Below are 14,204 nucleotides of genomic sequence, written 5' to 3'. Positions count from 1 at the left end.
GGAGTTTTAGTTTCCTCGTACGACTGCAGCTTGTTTAAATAATATAAATACAATAAAACTTTCACGTCATGCGTTACACATTCGTAGTGTTCTTACAACAATGGCAAGTTTATCAAATATTGAACATATTTACATGTACAGCAGTCTTTATCTTGAAAAAGAGATTTTGGGACAAGTGTTTCAACCCCAAACTCAAAGTATTTTGGGTTGAGGACAAACTCCTAATATTTACATTTCAGACCTACATAAGTTATGTAACATCTTATGTGAAGATAAAACAATCAAAGAGCAGACTGATAGATACTTAGGGCTGTTGAAAGCTCTGTGGGGTGCTTGGATTCTTTTTGTTCTCCAAGGGAACCATTTTAGACCATGGGATCAAGCTCATTGGTGGAAAGCAACAGCTACAATTCTCCTCTTGGCATGGCTCAGGCAAGTCCCAGTTGCTTGATTGGTTTGCTAGCTCCTCGGTCTCATTGGACCCACCAGTTTCAGAAGTAGAAGGCGCAGCAGCATCCTTGAGTGGACCCCAGCACTCTACCTTGCTGAATTCTGGAATGTTTGAATGAAAGTAAACCCAAACTAAAGCCTCCTGTAATTCAGGATAGCTGCTCAACAAACTCCCATCTCCATGAAAAAAGGCCTTCAATACCTAGTCATCCCAATTTTTGTTTTTCCATGTGATTTAAGGGACTGATCATGATCATCAAGATTGAACAAAAAAGTAACAAACAATCTTTGTACATACCACAGGGAGTTCTCTGCGGAAGATGAAATATCTGAGTCTACAGCACCAATCTAAAAGAAAATGGCCTCCACTTATATGGCAATGAACATGAAGAGACATGTTTCCCTTTACTTTCTTCCACTCTGCCACCACTTCATCTCGGTACAATTTGTTGGACCATCCCTGCAACTGCAAGAAAATCCCAATCCATTCAGTTCATTAATCTAACCTTTTGATCAAGAAAAATATCAACAAAATCAAGCAACTCTCTGTATATACCCTGCTTCCTTCTGTTTATCTTCTCTAAAATTCAGACCCTGATGATTTATACATGAGATTTTGTGCTTCCCCTTATATTTCATCTAACCCCACGATTCAGAGCCCCCCGCCCTTTTTTTTTTTATCCCCCTTTCTTTCTTGTGCCATGGTATTTAAAAAGAAAAAAAAGAAAAAGAAAAAGACCTTCCCGAGGCTCCCCTGTTTTCTCTATTTTTACACAATTCAAAGATTCCAACTCAAAAGGGAAATATGGTGGAATTAGCAGATTGGTGATCTCTTAATTTAAAAAAGAAACATGATATTAAAAACAGGATTACCTGAGAATTGTTTATGGTCTGTGAGATGGCTAAAGTAAGTTTAGCTGTCATATCACTGTGTGTTAGAGTATAAGTCCTTGGCAGATTCCCTGGATGCTTCTTCTCATCAACCCCTAAGAACAGCACCTTCAGCTTTGATGCCTCAAAAATAGATGGCCCAAATAACCTTGCCACCTGAAACAATCAAAACAGCACAAAAGTCACAATCAACGAATCAAATAAAGAAGTACAAAAATAAAAATAAGCCAAGAGAAGCAGAACTTACAGGGCTGATAGATTGGTTCTTCCTCTTGAGCTTTGTACTTGAAGAAAAGAGGGAGCTGTTTTGATCAAAGAGAGAGGGTCTTGGCTTTGAAGGAAGAAAGGGAGCAACTGCCAAAGAACCCATCTCTAATTTCTCGATATCCCACTACTCTCAAAGTAAGAGCAGTAGTTAGACCTTATAGCCCGACTTATTGGGCACGCCAGAAGATTGGAAGTGCAGTTTACGAAAATGTTACGAACACTATTAACCAGTAGAGAAAGTTTAGGAGACTTGAAACTAGGGGGAGGTTTTTCGCTTTTGCTTTGCTTGCATGCTTTAACTTTAGAGACTTTGAAGTTTCGAACAGAGAAGCAATGGTAGTCCAAAAAAACAGCCCAAGAAGTAAGAAGCTGGCGTCTTTTGGACATATATGATTTGTTTTCTGAAAATAGTGACTGCGCCATTTTTTGATGAAAAAAATTGTATGATTTGTTTGCTTGCATAGTATTAATCTGAAAAGTTGACCCAATTCATTATTCAATGTTTTAATCGTCTATTAATCCATTGATGTTGAGATATCAATTTATTGATAGCCAAATCTAAACTGCATGCACCCCACCACTCCAGATAAATCAACCCAATTCAGCCACGATTCCCGTATTAAAATGTAATGTATTCTTATCTCAAATCTTGCTGCTGTAGTTGACAAAGCAGTACAACTCTTTACGGTTCTATTAAATTTGTGTATTTTTTTTTCCCTTTTTCTTTTCTTCTTTTATTTTCCCTATTTCTCTTGTTATTGGTATTAGAAGGAGAAGGAAAGGGATATATTTTGAATTTTCCCTCTTTCTTTTCTTTTGTTTTTAAGATTTTTTATCTAACCTTTTGGACGGGCCTGATTTCAATTAAAGACAAATTACTTTTGATTATTATTGAAATGAACAAAAGCATTAATTAGTTATATGAATTGGATATATAATACAATTCCACAAATAAATTAAGAAAATCCAGTTTTATACATCTGTAACGGTTTTTTTAGTTTGATAAATTCGTGAACTTTTTGTATCTAATTTCATCATTTTTTTAATTAACGTGGGTATCCGAATTAGTTTGCGCGTAGCTCAACTAATTTCACGGACCCTGAAATTAACAACCATATAAGCCTCTAGTGGCCATTATATTAGTAACCATAAGACTCGAACTTGAGATCACAGGAGGAGCAAACCCCTTGGTTCCAAGCTCTTATCACTAAGCCACCTACTAGATGGTTTAATCTTATCATGTTTTTTTTATAAAAAAAATATTCATCATGTTTAATATGCCTTTTGCTTGTGATTCTAAGGGCTGATGACGGTGCAACAATGTCACAAACTGCCTTTTCCCCGTAAGAATACTCAGTTAGGTTCATCTAAGCTAATGGGACAACAAATTGCTTTCTAGGGATTATGAACAATAAATGATAATTTAATCCTCAAGAAATATGATTCATGAAATATTCCACGTTTTGTTGTGTTTAGTTTTATGGGAAAATCCTCAAGAATCTCACATTGTTGTGTTTTGGGGAAGAAAAAAAATCAATAATGTATGATTCTATATCTTACAAACCCACTATATTAACTCTCTCCATCAAGTCCAATGCCTTTAATGGAACCTTTTTATGGTTTTAATAATGGAATGGTTTCCATGAATTTTTAGTGCAAATAGTAATTTGAAATTATGGGAATGAATTACGTACGGTCAATGATCTAGTGATTCTCATGGCTACATTGAAGCCACTATCTGGATGCTTGGAAGCTTGCTCACATGACAAGCTTGCTTCGTAACACTGTAATTAGGTTGAAAGATTATCTCAAAATAATGACAAACAAATTAAAAATGGACGAATTAAGATGAGAAAATAAAATATTTATATACATTAAAACATGAAGGATATCATAGAAAACATGTTTAAGTTAAATATATATTTTTTCCATTTTTCTCTAAATGAAAAACAATATAATATGAATATATTTTTCAAGGTGGAAAAATATTATGAAACTTTAAGAAATGAATATTTTTCTATACATCAGAAGATAAAGAATATCATAGAATTTATGTTAGACTAGTTAATTAGATTCTTTATTTAACTAGATAATTAGAATTTTTATTAGATTATAATAGATAAAGATGTAATTTCTATAAGGATTAATGTATCCTGAATTTAAAATATAAATCAATCAATAAATACCTATGAGAAATACCTATGAGGTTTAAATACTTAAACCTCATAAGTTTGAAAAGGAAAAAAAAATGATATCAAATCAATCAATCAATAAATTCTTTATTTGCGTGCATTGTTTTCAATAATAATTGATATCAAATCTTAGGTTGAAAAGGAGAAAAAAATGAATCATTGCATAAAGATGCACACGTAGTAGCAACGTCTTTGACAGAACTAGACTTGATAGAAGCAGAAGTAGTAGACTTCTCTCTTCGTGTCAAGACATAGCACCAACCTCCTCTTGTAGTTCTTCATACAAGCAGCAGCAGCATCAACATATATAATAGCAGTAGTAGCCTCTCGTTGCAGAAGAAAACAGACGCGGTGCACAAAAACAATCCAGCACTAGTGTTTAAACAAGTCCAGCAGATCACTTTCCAAATCAGTCCTCCCAGCAACTTCACACATTCCAGCAGAGCGGTAATTAACGGGTCGCAGCAGCAGCAACTTAAAAAAGGAAGCGACAACTTCTTGTTTTGCAGCAACCTTCTTAAACTAGCCGGAGCTTGGAGCAACAACTTCAGACAGGTACAATAACACCCTCCAAACAGGGACAACAGCAACTTTCATATAGCTAGTAGTAGCTCTCAACAATTTCCAAACATTCCACGTTCTAGATCAATAAGGCAGCAGAGAGCAGTACTTTTTTAACGCATCAGCAGCATCAATAAGTTACACGACTAGTAACTAGTCCAGGCAACATCAACCTACAAAAAAGATTAGAGAACAATAGAGAATCAACAAGTAATTAATTATTGGAAACAAAAAGGATCCTTTACGATAATTATAACAATTTTAACAATCATGGCTTCCAATAATTTTGTTCAACAAACCAATTAAAAAAATCATGAAACAGGCAATTTTAACAATCATGAAACTTACTACAATTTATACGCCTCAACAAAATACTATTTATGAAAGGAAAAATCACACTACTATAAATATAATGCAAAGTTTTTGATAAAGAATAGCTTACAAGAATTTTTTTGCTAGAAGTAATAAATTAGATCAATTATGTTTTGAATAAAAATCTCATGCTTGTCATTCAAGATAAACTACCAGAGGAAACTTAAAATGGATAGACTGATAATTAATCATCTTAGAGTTTTTAGATGTATTGCCTATGTTTATATTCCAAATCAAAAGTAAAAAGAATTTGATGGCAAGAGAGAAAATTGTATTTTTCTTGGTATTAGTGATAATTATAAAGCTTATAAACTATATAATCCTAACATCAAAAAAATTATGAAGCTAAAATTTAAACATAAAACAATGATGATGTTAAATAAAATATTCATGTAGACTTAGATTGTGAGAATGATGAAGGAAGAGAAAAGCCCACGAAGAAAGCATCATAACTAGTAAATTATTAAATCACATCTAATAGTCAAAGATCACATCGTGTTAGAAAAAAAGCCTACATGGACGAGTAATTATGAGATAACAATAATTGATTAATATGATGACCCATTTACTTCTTTTTTCTATTCTTATATTGTAACCCTATGACTTTCGGAGATACTATCAAAGAAAAAAAAATGAAAAAATACTATTAATAATGAAATTAATATCATAAAAAAAAATTATGTGAGAATTAACAGAGCTTCCTAAAAAATAAAAGATCATTGGTGTAACTTGGATGTATAAGAAAAATTTATGAAATTCACACATGTAAAACATAATTAGTAGCTAAAGGTTATGAAAAAGAGTACGGTGTTGGTTTTTTTTATTTTTTGTTTTTTTGCTTTGGTAGCAAGCTATAGGACAATAAGAGTGATCATTGTTTTGGCAACTTAAAATTCGTGATCTATCTTCAAATTATACGTGAAGTCAGCTTTTCTACATAGAAACCCTTTAAGAACAAGAATGTGTTAATCAACTTCTTTGTTACGTGAAATTTGGTTTTGTATGGGTTACATCAAGCTCCGAGAGCATGATGTTTATTTCTTGAAGACAAAGTATTTGTTCATCAACCTCGTTACGTGAAATTTGGTAATGAATATAAAGTGCAAGGAAGGATTTAATTAAAAGATATAATATACTTATTTTTAATTAAAATTAAAGATGAAGAAAAGATGTATTTTTGTATGCTTTATATGTAGATGATTTGATTTACTCTCGTAATAATAGAGCCATGTTTGAAAAATGTAATATTGGGTTTCATTAAAACTTATATGTATGCTTATATGTAGATAATATTTTAAGATTTCTCGAGAAGCAGTGTGCGCTTGCAATCTAAGAGGGCGTTTGTTTACGCGGTAGCTTTAGCTTTTAAAGCAAACCGCGTAAACCAGGCGTTTGGTAACATGTAAACAGCAGTTTATTGTTTGGTTGGTCCCATAATTTTTTGCATCAAACCGGCGTTTTGCACAAGCAGCTGGGAGCTGCTTCTCTCCCGCTGCTTCTCTTAATTCACATGGGCACTGTTCATAACAGTGCCCATTCCAGGTGATGCCAGGTGAATTATAATTCACCTGGGCACTGTTCACTCAAGAAGTGAACAGTGCCAAGGTCAATTATAATTCACCCGCGAGAAGCATTCACCTGTCACTGTTCACGTGAACAGTGCCAGGTGAATTTTTTTCACTATTCATGCGAGTAAAATTTATTGGACCGCGTCCGACCTAGTAAAAAAAAAAGTTAATTTTTTTAAAATTATGTTTTACTAAAAAAATAATGTTTAATATTATTTAATAACACTACATAAATTAGAAGAATATCGCATGATGACGTAGCATTTGTGGAATTTGATCGCAATTCCAATTCTGTTTCTGATGATATTTTACCTGATTTTGTTGCACGCTCAAAAAACCATTGAAACTATAGTCCTTATCAGATGAATTTCATACGTGATGAAATTGTAGATAATTTAATGGAATAATAAAAAGTATTTGATATAAAATATTATTTATTTAATAATGTAATAATGGTAGTTAAATCTACAATATTGTAGTTAAATCTACTATATTTAAATTAAAAACCATCAATATTAATATATATTTTTTAAAATTATTTTATAACCTCAATTTCAAAAGCATTCTTAACCAAACACATTAAACCACTTTTTCTTCAACCTCAATTTCAACCACAGTTTTAACCAAACATCTATTTTTTTAAATCAACCTCAACTAAAAGTACTTTTTATAAAACAACTTTTTTCAAACCACAACCACAACAACTACCGCAATACCAAACACACTCTAAGAAAATGTTTCAAAGTTCTGGTGGCTCTTGTGTGCTTTTCACGGTTCTCTTATTTAAGATAATCAAGTTGATTTTTATTATTTTATTTAATTATTTTTGTATGAGGTTATCCTAACCTCACAACTCAGCCATGAATTTGACATAATAACTTCAGTCAAATTTTTTTTATCTTTTTAAAAATTGGTTATTTTTTTACTTTTTCCTTCAATATTTGATTTGTTAATAATTAAGTTTTGATTTTTTTTTATTTTTTTATTTATAAAATTATCATGTTCTCATTTGATTTTTGCTTTGGTATCAAATAAGATTGTTGTATCTACATGATATTAACTTTTTTTATAATCATATTAGTATGGAGAAATCATATTATTAATTGCTCTTTTTTATTGTTATTAACTTTTTTTATAATCATATTATTAAATTAGCCAAATAAATCCTATATTTTTTACTCATTTAAAAATACTTCATCACCCAAGTTTTTTTTATATATATTAAAACAAATTACCCAACTCATACATAGTGTTGGCTAGGATAGTATTTTATATATTATCTCAAATGATATCCTGAATTTTCCTTCTTCTAATATAGACATATCTTCTTATCAAAAAAAAAAAAATCCAAGAAGAAGAAGAAAGCATACAATTCATCTCGGAACTCTCTGTTTGGTAAATATATAGTTGTGAATAAAAAGAATAGCACTTTCATGGACGGCAACTTTGTAAACTGTGTGTACACAGTAGTAACAAACAAACAAAAATCGCCAACCATCAATTTGACTTATTAGATTTTAATATTAAAATACAAACAAGCGTTGTAGAGTAGGAAATTATTTCCCAGATTATAACTAGTTTCTTTTCTGGCCACGCTAGCTTGAGGTGGTTCGCCAACTCTCCAGTTATGTAGATATTATTTTCGTTTTGTTTTATGATAAGGGAAATTCTTGAATCAATTAATTAATTAAATCTATTCAATCCAATGATAAATAATCTATCCATATTAAGATTAGAAGATTTTTGGAAATTTTAATTCTCCCATCTTAGCTTTAGTTTGATTTGATACTTCTTCTATCAAGCTCAAGCTTGTTTATCAACAAAACAAAATAAAATAAAATAAGTATTTAATATAATAATTCTAAAAAATTAACTCTTTTATATCAGCATTACATATTTTTCAAATAATCATCTTAATTCAATACCTGAACCTATTAGGTAAAGTTTTAAAAATAATTATATAATACTTTATCTAGTAAAAAGCTTTTTTTATTTGGAACTTGTATAATATAAGAGAGGCGATGAAATTTAAACTTGTAATCGTCTAATTAACAAGACTATGATACATTATTAAAAAAATCTTTAATCTAATATATAACTCAAGTTAGTAGATCAAAACTAGTTTTACATTACTCTAACAATATTAACATTAGTTTAAATGTTAAAATCATTTAGTATTTCATCTTACATTTATTTTTATAGTTAATTTGCAACCACTTTATAATAAAGATTATATTTTAATAATATTATTATATTTAAATAATTATCTTAAAATATATTTCTTGTTCATGAATATTTCAAGCCACTTCAAGTAGTGAATTGCTCAAGTAACAATCGAGCTTCAACAAATATTTTATTGAAGTGATCTCAAATTGAGTTTAAGTAATTTGGTTTGTTTTACAGCCCTAATCTTAGTATTTAAATAATAAGGATAGTGGATAACGTAAATTCGAGATACCAGAATTATCCTGTTAGCTCTATTTTCACCCAAATTATTTATTATATATTTTCAAACAATTGAAAGCATAGTTAAATGACTAATGATCCATTATCTTTTCTTTTTAACAGTAGGGGTCGGTCGATATCATTAAGCCATAGTTTTATTTATTTATTTATTTTTGAAAAAAGAGGTCGTAGCCCAAAGAAATAAATTGCATTTTGGTATTATTTTATATTTTATTTTATTTTTATCTAGTTACAAGTCGGTGGTCATCTATATTAAGATTAATACATTGATAAAATAATATTTTCTCGTGATCTTTAATTTCCTAATGTGGGAGGAAATTAACCAATTTAGCAACTAGTAGCCTAAGGTTCCAATAATGGTAAGAGATTTATATGATTACATTTACCACATTAATTCAGTAAAATTACAAATAAATAAAAAATCGTACAAACATATCACTGAAATCCGAAGTTGTCAAGACATAAGATTTATTTTTCCAAGCATTTTATCCGAGAATCCTCGCACAGGTTAAACCAGAGACATTAACGATATTAATCAGCGAAATGGAATGAAAGAAAGAAGTAATATAAATGCTAGCAATATGATAGCGTACTGACAAGCCCAAGAAAAAATTGTAGAAGGCAATGCTTTCGTCTTGCAAATTATAGAGGGGGCTAAGCAGTTCGTTAGGGTACAAGTCCTTGGAGGAAGCTCCCCTGCAGCTGGCTGCTTATTTTCAACCTCTAGAAGCAACACCTTTGGCTTTGAAGCCTCAAAAATCGCCGGACCTAGTAGCCTTGCCACCTGAATGATCAATCAAAACCCCATAAATCAAAACCAGCTGTTTTTTCCCAATAAAAAAGAAACAAGAAGAAAGAAGAAAAACTTACAGGACCAGTGAATAGGTTCTTCTTCTTGATCGTCATGGGTTTTCTTCTATAGAAAAAGAAAGAGCTGTTTTGTTCAAAAACAGAGGGACCATGCTTTGAAGGATGCAGGGGACCACCATTCAATTTAGCCATCTCTGTGTCTCTCTGGCAGTAGTTGTTTTTATGATAAAGCACACTACTTGGATCTCGAAGCTAGCTCCTAGTAATTTTATGGACACTCGAAAATGGAAGAACGACTGTCATATTTTTGGACAGTTTGGAAGCAGAAACTCTTTTGCGTTCACTCTGGAGCTAATTGTTTTTGGTTTGCTTAGATGCCTAAAGTGTAGGACTTCTTCGAAGTTTGATGTAGGTCTGGTCTGCGCTCAGAAGACACTTTAGAAGAGAGTATGACCTAGAAATTAGAATAGCAGCGCCATGGAGGTCTGCGCTCAGAAGACATTTGGGCAAATTTTTCCTCCTGCAAGATGGAATCAAAGTATGGTAGTCATAAGAGATAGCAAAAAATCTCTATGCATCAAAATAACAAATCTTCTCGTTGAAACACACATTTCTTCTCATCAAAACAGCACCCTTCTTCTCATCTTCAAAAAATCTTCATAAACACAACCGACAACTTATACACAATAACTTTCAATGTCTTTTGTCAAATAGGTTATGGAAGAATTTTTCATTATTATAAAATAACTTCTAACATTAAAAAAAAAAATTTTAAAAACAATTACTATCACACTTTCCACACTTAAAATACTATATCAACTTCACCATCTACGTGTACAATCGGACATTGTACGTCGAAATTATTGAAAATTGTTTTACAGACCACGACAGCGTCCTGAAGTCTTGTTCCTGTAGAACCCGTGTAGTGGTCATATTATTTTAATTTTCTGAAACTTCTAGGACATCTAGTTAGGTGTTACGTCCAGTCAATTGGCCCTCTAAAGTCTGAACGTTGTCCATGTTTACTGAATTATAGAGCATCCACATTTCTGGCCATAAAATTACACGAAGCTCCTTGAGATTTTGAGGCCTCTCTTCGGTTTCCTACGCATTAACTTGTCAGGTATTAATTAATAAAAGTACTTCCGTTTCTCTTGATATTCCTTAGGGTTGATGGGAAAAAATTACATTGACTACTCCATTGCAATGGCAGATGCATTAATTACATTTAGGCATGTAACTTTTGGGATATCAATGCAAAATTCAGAATTGTAAACAGAAACAAAATTGAATGCATAAAAAATTGGCTGGGTGGAAGTCCAAGAATATGTGTAAGGCCAAACAGGAAGAAGGGTTAGGGATTCGAAATATGCACTCAATGAATAAGGCTTGCGTAATGAAGTTAGGATGGGGTATTATCCATGACAACAATAATCTATGGGCAGATGTCCTGAGGAGTAAGTATGTTAAGACTCAAGATCGTATACCACAAGTCCAAGCTAAAGGGAAGGACTCTCCGCTGTGGAAAACAATCTGTAAAGTTTGGCCTCAGGTTATTGAAGGCCTAGGTCGGTCTGTTGGGAATGGAGTAGAAGTTCGGTTTTGGAAAGACAACTGGCTGGAAGGTATCGGCCCGCTAGTACAGCATGCTTTACAAGATATTCCAGTGGAAAATTTAAATGTATCAGTAGCAAACATGGAGTCTAATATTCAATGGAGATGGGATTTCTTTGCTCATTTACTCTCCCCCATACAAATAATTATGGTAATGGCTAGTTATCCTCCTTCTAGTACGTACCATCGAGGGAGATTCAAGTTATTGGTGTAAATTTGCAAGTGGTGTGTTTACTGTAAAATCTGCCTGCCACATGAGCATATATTGCAAGCCAGGTTAGAAACAGGGATCCTATTTGGAGATTGATATGGAGTTGGAAGGGATCGGAGAGAATCAGAGCTTTTCTCTGGGGGGTAGCTCATGATAAATTGACGGCGAATGAGAATAGATGGCGTGGGAATTTAACTGACGATCCACACTGTCACCATTGTTCTTTGAAAAAGGAACCTATGCTTCATGTGTTAAGGGACTGCAGATTAGCTCAGGATGTGCGGAAGGTTTTGCTCAATTCGAGGGATAGAAGGAGTTTCTTTGATGATGGGTCGGCCCTCCGCTGGAATGGTTGACGTTAAATATGGATGGTTGTAGTAAAGGAAATCTAGGATTAGCTGGTACTTGCTCTTATGGCAGAGCAGAATTGTGGGTAGTAGTTTCTGGCCTCAAACTAGCTTTGGTCGTTCGGAATTAAAAGGCTTGTTTTAAAATCGGATTTCTTGCTAGTGGTTAATTATTTAGCAAAGGACAATGTGAAAATTGATGCCAAGCAAGTGAATTGCTGGCACGACAGTGGGAGGTTAAAGTTCAACATGTGTTTCAAGAAGCCAAGGCAGCAACAGATTTGTTAACTATCTTCAGGGATCCTCACATAAATTTGTACTTGTTTCTGTATTACAACCTCATTTAATCGACCTTTTCTCATTTAATTTTGTTTTTTAGAGCGTCCCGATTTCAACCAAAAAAAAAAAGCAATTGAATTGCTGGTTAACTGGGGTACTAATCTCTCATCTTTCACATAACTGTTTTAAAAGGGGGGAAAGCAAAGTACGGACAAGTACTGGTATATTTGCCTCCACATTCGCAGAGGAATTTTTTTTAACAATGTTATTATTAACATAATCAAGTGAATATTTTGAAATTTTCTGACTCAATTCTTTATGTAACTCAAATTTTTAATTAAACTACATGAAAACTAACTTGATTTAAATCGATCGATTTCATAAGTCTAAATACAACATTAATGATTAATAATAACATGATTTAGCTTTTAAAAAAACTTCCAAATAATAATTTTTTAAAAACTAAAGTAATGACAGATTGGATCGACCTCGCCACCCCGTGACTCGGGTGATGGACTTTATTGGGTTTAATAATTTTTTTATTTAATTATATGATAAAAATAAATGCTCACAAAATTGAGTACCAACCTAAAAATAGACATTTATTTGAGACAATTATCCCTAGAAAGCAAACAAAATCAATAATGCAGTTAATTTACCAACCAATCTAATATTAAATGATGAAATTTAAAAAAATTAAAAGATCAAAAACCAAAAATACATTTATCCTATCGGTGGGTAAACTCATCAAACCTGTGAATCGGGTAAGCCGGGCAAGTACGCTAAACCTATGAACTGGGTTACTGGAATTATAATTTTTTTTTCAAAACTATTTTTTATTTAACTATATGATAACAAATATAGATAATTCCGAAATCAAACACCAACCCAATACCGAGATGGTTTTTTTACATCGCGATAACTTCATAAAAAGCGAAACGAAATCAATTATGAAATTGAATTCTTAATAAACCCAGTATCTAACGATGAAAAAAAAAACTTATTTAAAAATGTTAAACATGTCAAACCCACGAACCAAGTGAATCAGCCAAACATATGAATAGGTTCATGGACTTTATAAAGTTTAATAACATAACTTTTTTTTTGAAACTATTTTTTTAAAACTATATGAGGAAAAAAAAAGAGTCAAGTTCAATTAAAAAAAAAACACACCACCAAACTCGTAAATCAGGGCAATCCGAGTTACCCCGACAAACCCGCAAATCATGCTAACCTTAAAGAAAGGTAAAATAAAAGGAAAAAAATTATAAAGCTAAATTCTCAACCATTCCAATATTAAAAGATGAAATCGACAAAAAAAAAATTGAAAAACAAAATCATAACAAAAATTTAAAAAGAAAAAAGAAAAAAAGCAAAACACTATAAATTACTATTGTGATTCATAGTACAATGTGTTTAGGTGAACAGTAGTTTCCTCATACCCTTTAATTTTTGTTACTTTATAAAATTTAATAATATAACTTTTTCTAAAACTATTTTTTTTAACTTTATGATAAAAAAAAAATAGATTATAAAAAAAATCAAGTTCAATTAAAAAAAATAGGCAACCCACCAAAATCATAAACCGGGACAATCTAGATTACCTTGAAAAAAAACCCATAAAATAAGCTAACCTCATATTTTGGCAAAAAAATAAAAATAAATTACTATATTAAATTCTCGACAATCTCAATTTTAAAAAATAAAATAAAAAATAAATAAATTTGAGAAAAAAATCATAACAAAAATTTAAAAACATAAGGGAAAAAAAAAAGCATAACATGTGGATTACTATTGTAATCCACAATACAATGAGTATTAGGTAAGCAGTAATTTCCTCCACATCCTTTAATTTTTATTACTTCATAAAGTTTAATAATATGATCTTTCTCTAAAACTATATTTTTTTAACAATATGAGAAACATAATATGAGAAACAAATAGAATATAAAAAAACTAAGTTCAATTAAATAAAAAACTATCAAATCCATAAACTGAGGCAACCTGAATTACCTCAACAAATCCGCAAATCGAATTAATCTCATAGAAAGACAAAATAAAAAGAAAAAAAATTACAAAGCTAAATTCTCAACCATTTTAAAATTAAAAAATAAAATTATCAGAAACAATTTTAAAAAAACCATAAAAAAACAAAGAAAAAAAACATAAATAAATA

The 14,204-nt window shown here is 31.5% G+C and overlaps 2 protein-coding genes across 2 annotated transcripts; both read right to left on the bottom strand.

Annotated features, from left to right (window-relative positions):
- Positions 1 to 30: 30 nt before the first annotated feature.
- On the bottom strand, positions 31 to 1,972 carry LOC7478087 (protein STAY-GREEN homolog, chloroplastic). Its single transcript, XM_002298044.4, has 4 exons — positions 1,589 to 1,972; positions 1,324 to 1,497; positions 749 to 916; positions 31 to 652 (listed from the first exon to the last, which is right to left on the bottom strand). Exons 1-4 carry the CDS (start codon positions 1,709 to 1,711, stop codon positions 305 to 307), a joined length of 813 nt encoding a protein of 270 aa, XP_002298080.1. The 5' UTR covers positions 1,712 to 1,972; the 3' UTR covers positions 31 to 304.
- Positions 1,973 to 9,115: 7,143 nt separating this feature from the next.
- LOC7478086 (non-functional protein STAY-GREEN, chloroplastic) lies at positions 9,116 to 10,349 on the bottom strand. The gene is made up of 2 exons (XM_002298043.4): positions 9,638 to 10,349; positions 9,116 to 9,551 (listed from the first exon to the last, which is right to left on the bottom strand). The coding sequence occupies exons 1-2, from the start codon at positions 9,767 to 9,769 to the stop codon at positions 9,303 to 9,305; spliced, it is 381 nt and encodes a 126-aa protein (XP_002298079.2). The 5' UTR covers positions 9,770 to 10,349; the 3' UTR covers positions 9,116 to 9,302.
- Between the last annotated feature and the right edge of the window lie 3,855 nt (positions 10,350 to 14,204).

The sequence above is a fragment of the Populus trichocarpa genome, chromosome 1, assembly GCF_000002775.5.
Source record: "Populus trichocarpa isolate Nisqually-1 chromosome 1, P.trichocarpa_v4.1, whole genome shotgun sequence".
Taxonomy (NCBI): Eukaryota; Viridiplantae; Streptophyta; class Magnoliopsida; order Malpighiales; family Salicaceae; genus Populus; species Populus trichocarpa.
This window is presented reverse-complemented; position numbering and strand designations above follow the sequence as displayed.

Coding starts and splice junctions, on each gene's coding strand:
- LOC7478087 (XM_002298044.4), bottom strand. CDS start 1,711: ATGGGTTCTTTGGCAGTTGCTCCCTTTCTTCCTTCAAAGCCAAGACCC. Junction 1,498..1,588: donor AGAACCAATCTATCAGCCCT/GTAAGTTCTGCT, acceptor TGATTGTTTCAG/GTGGCAAGGTTATTTGGGCC. Junction 917..1,323: donor AGACCATAAACAATTCTCAG/GTAATCCTGTTT, acceptor ATTTTCTTGCAG/TTGCAGGGATGGTCCAACAA.
- LOC7478086 (XM_002298043.4), bottom strand. CDS start 9,769: ATGGCTAAATTGAATGGTGGTCCCCTGCATCCTTCAAAGCATGGTCCC. Junction 9,552..9,637: donor AGAACCTATTCACTGGTCCT/GTAAGTTTTTCT, acceptor TTGATCATTCAG/GTGGCAAGGCTACTAGGTCC.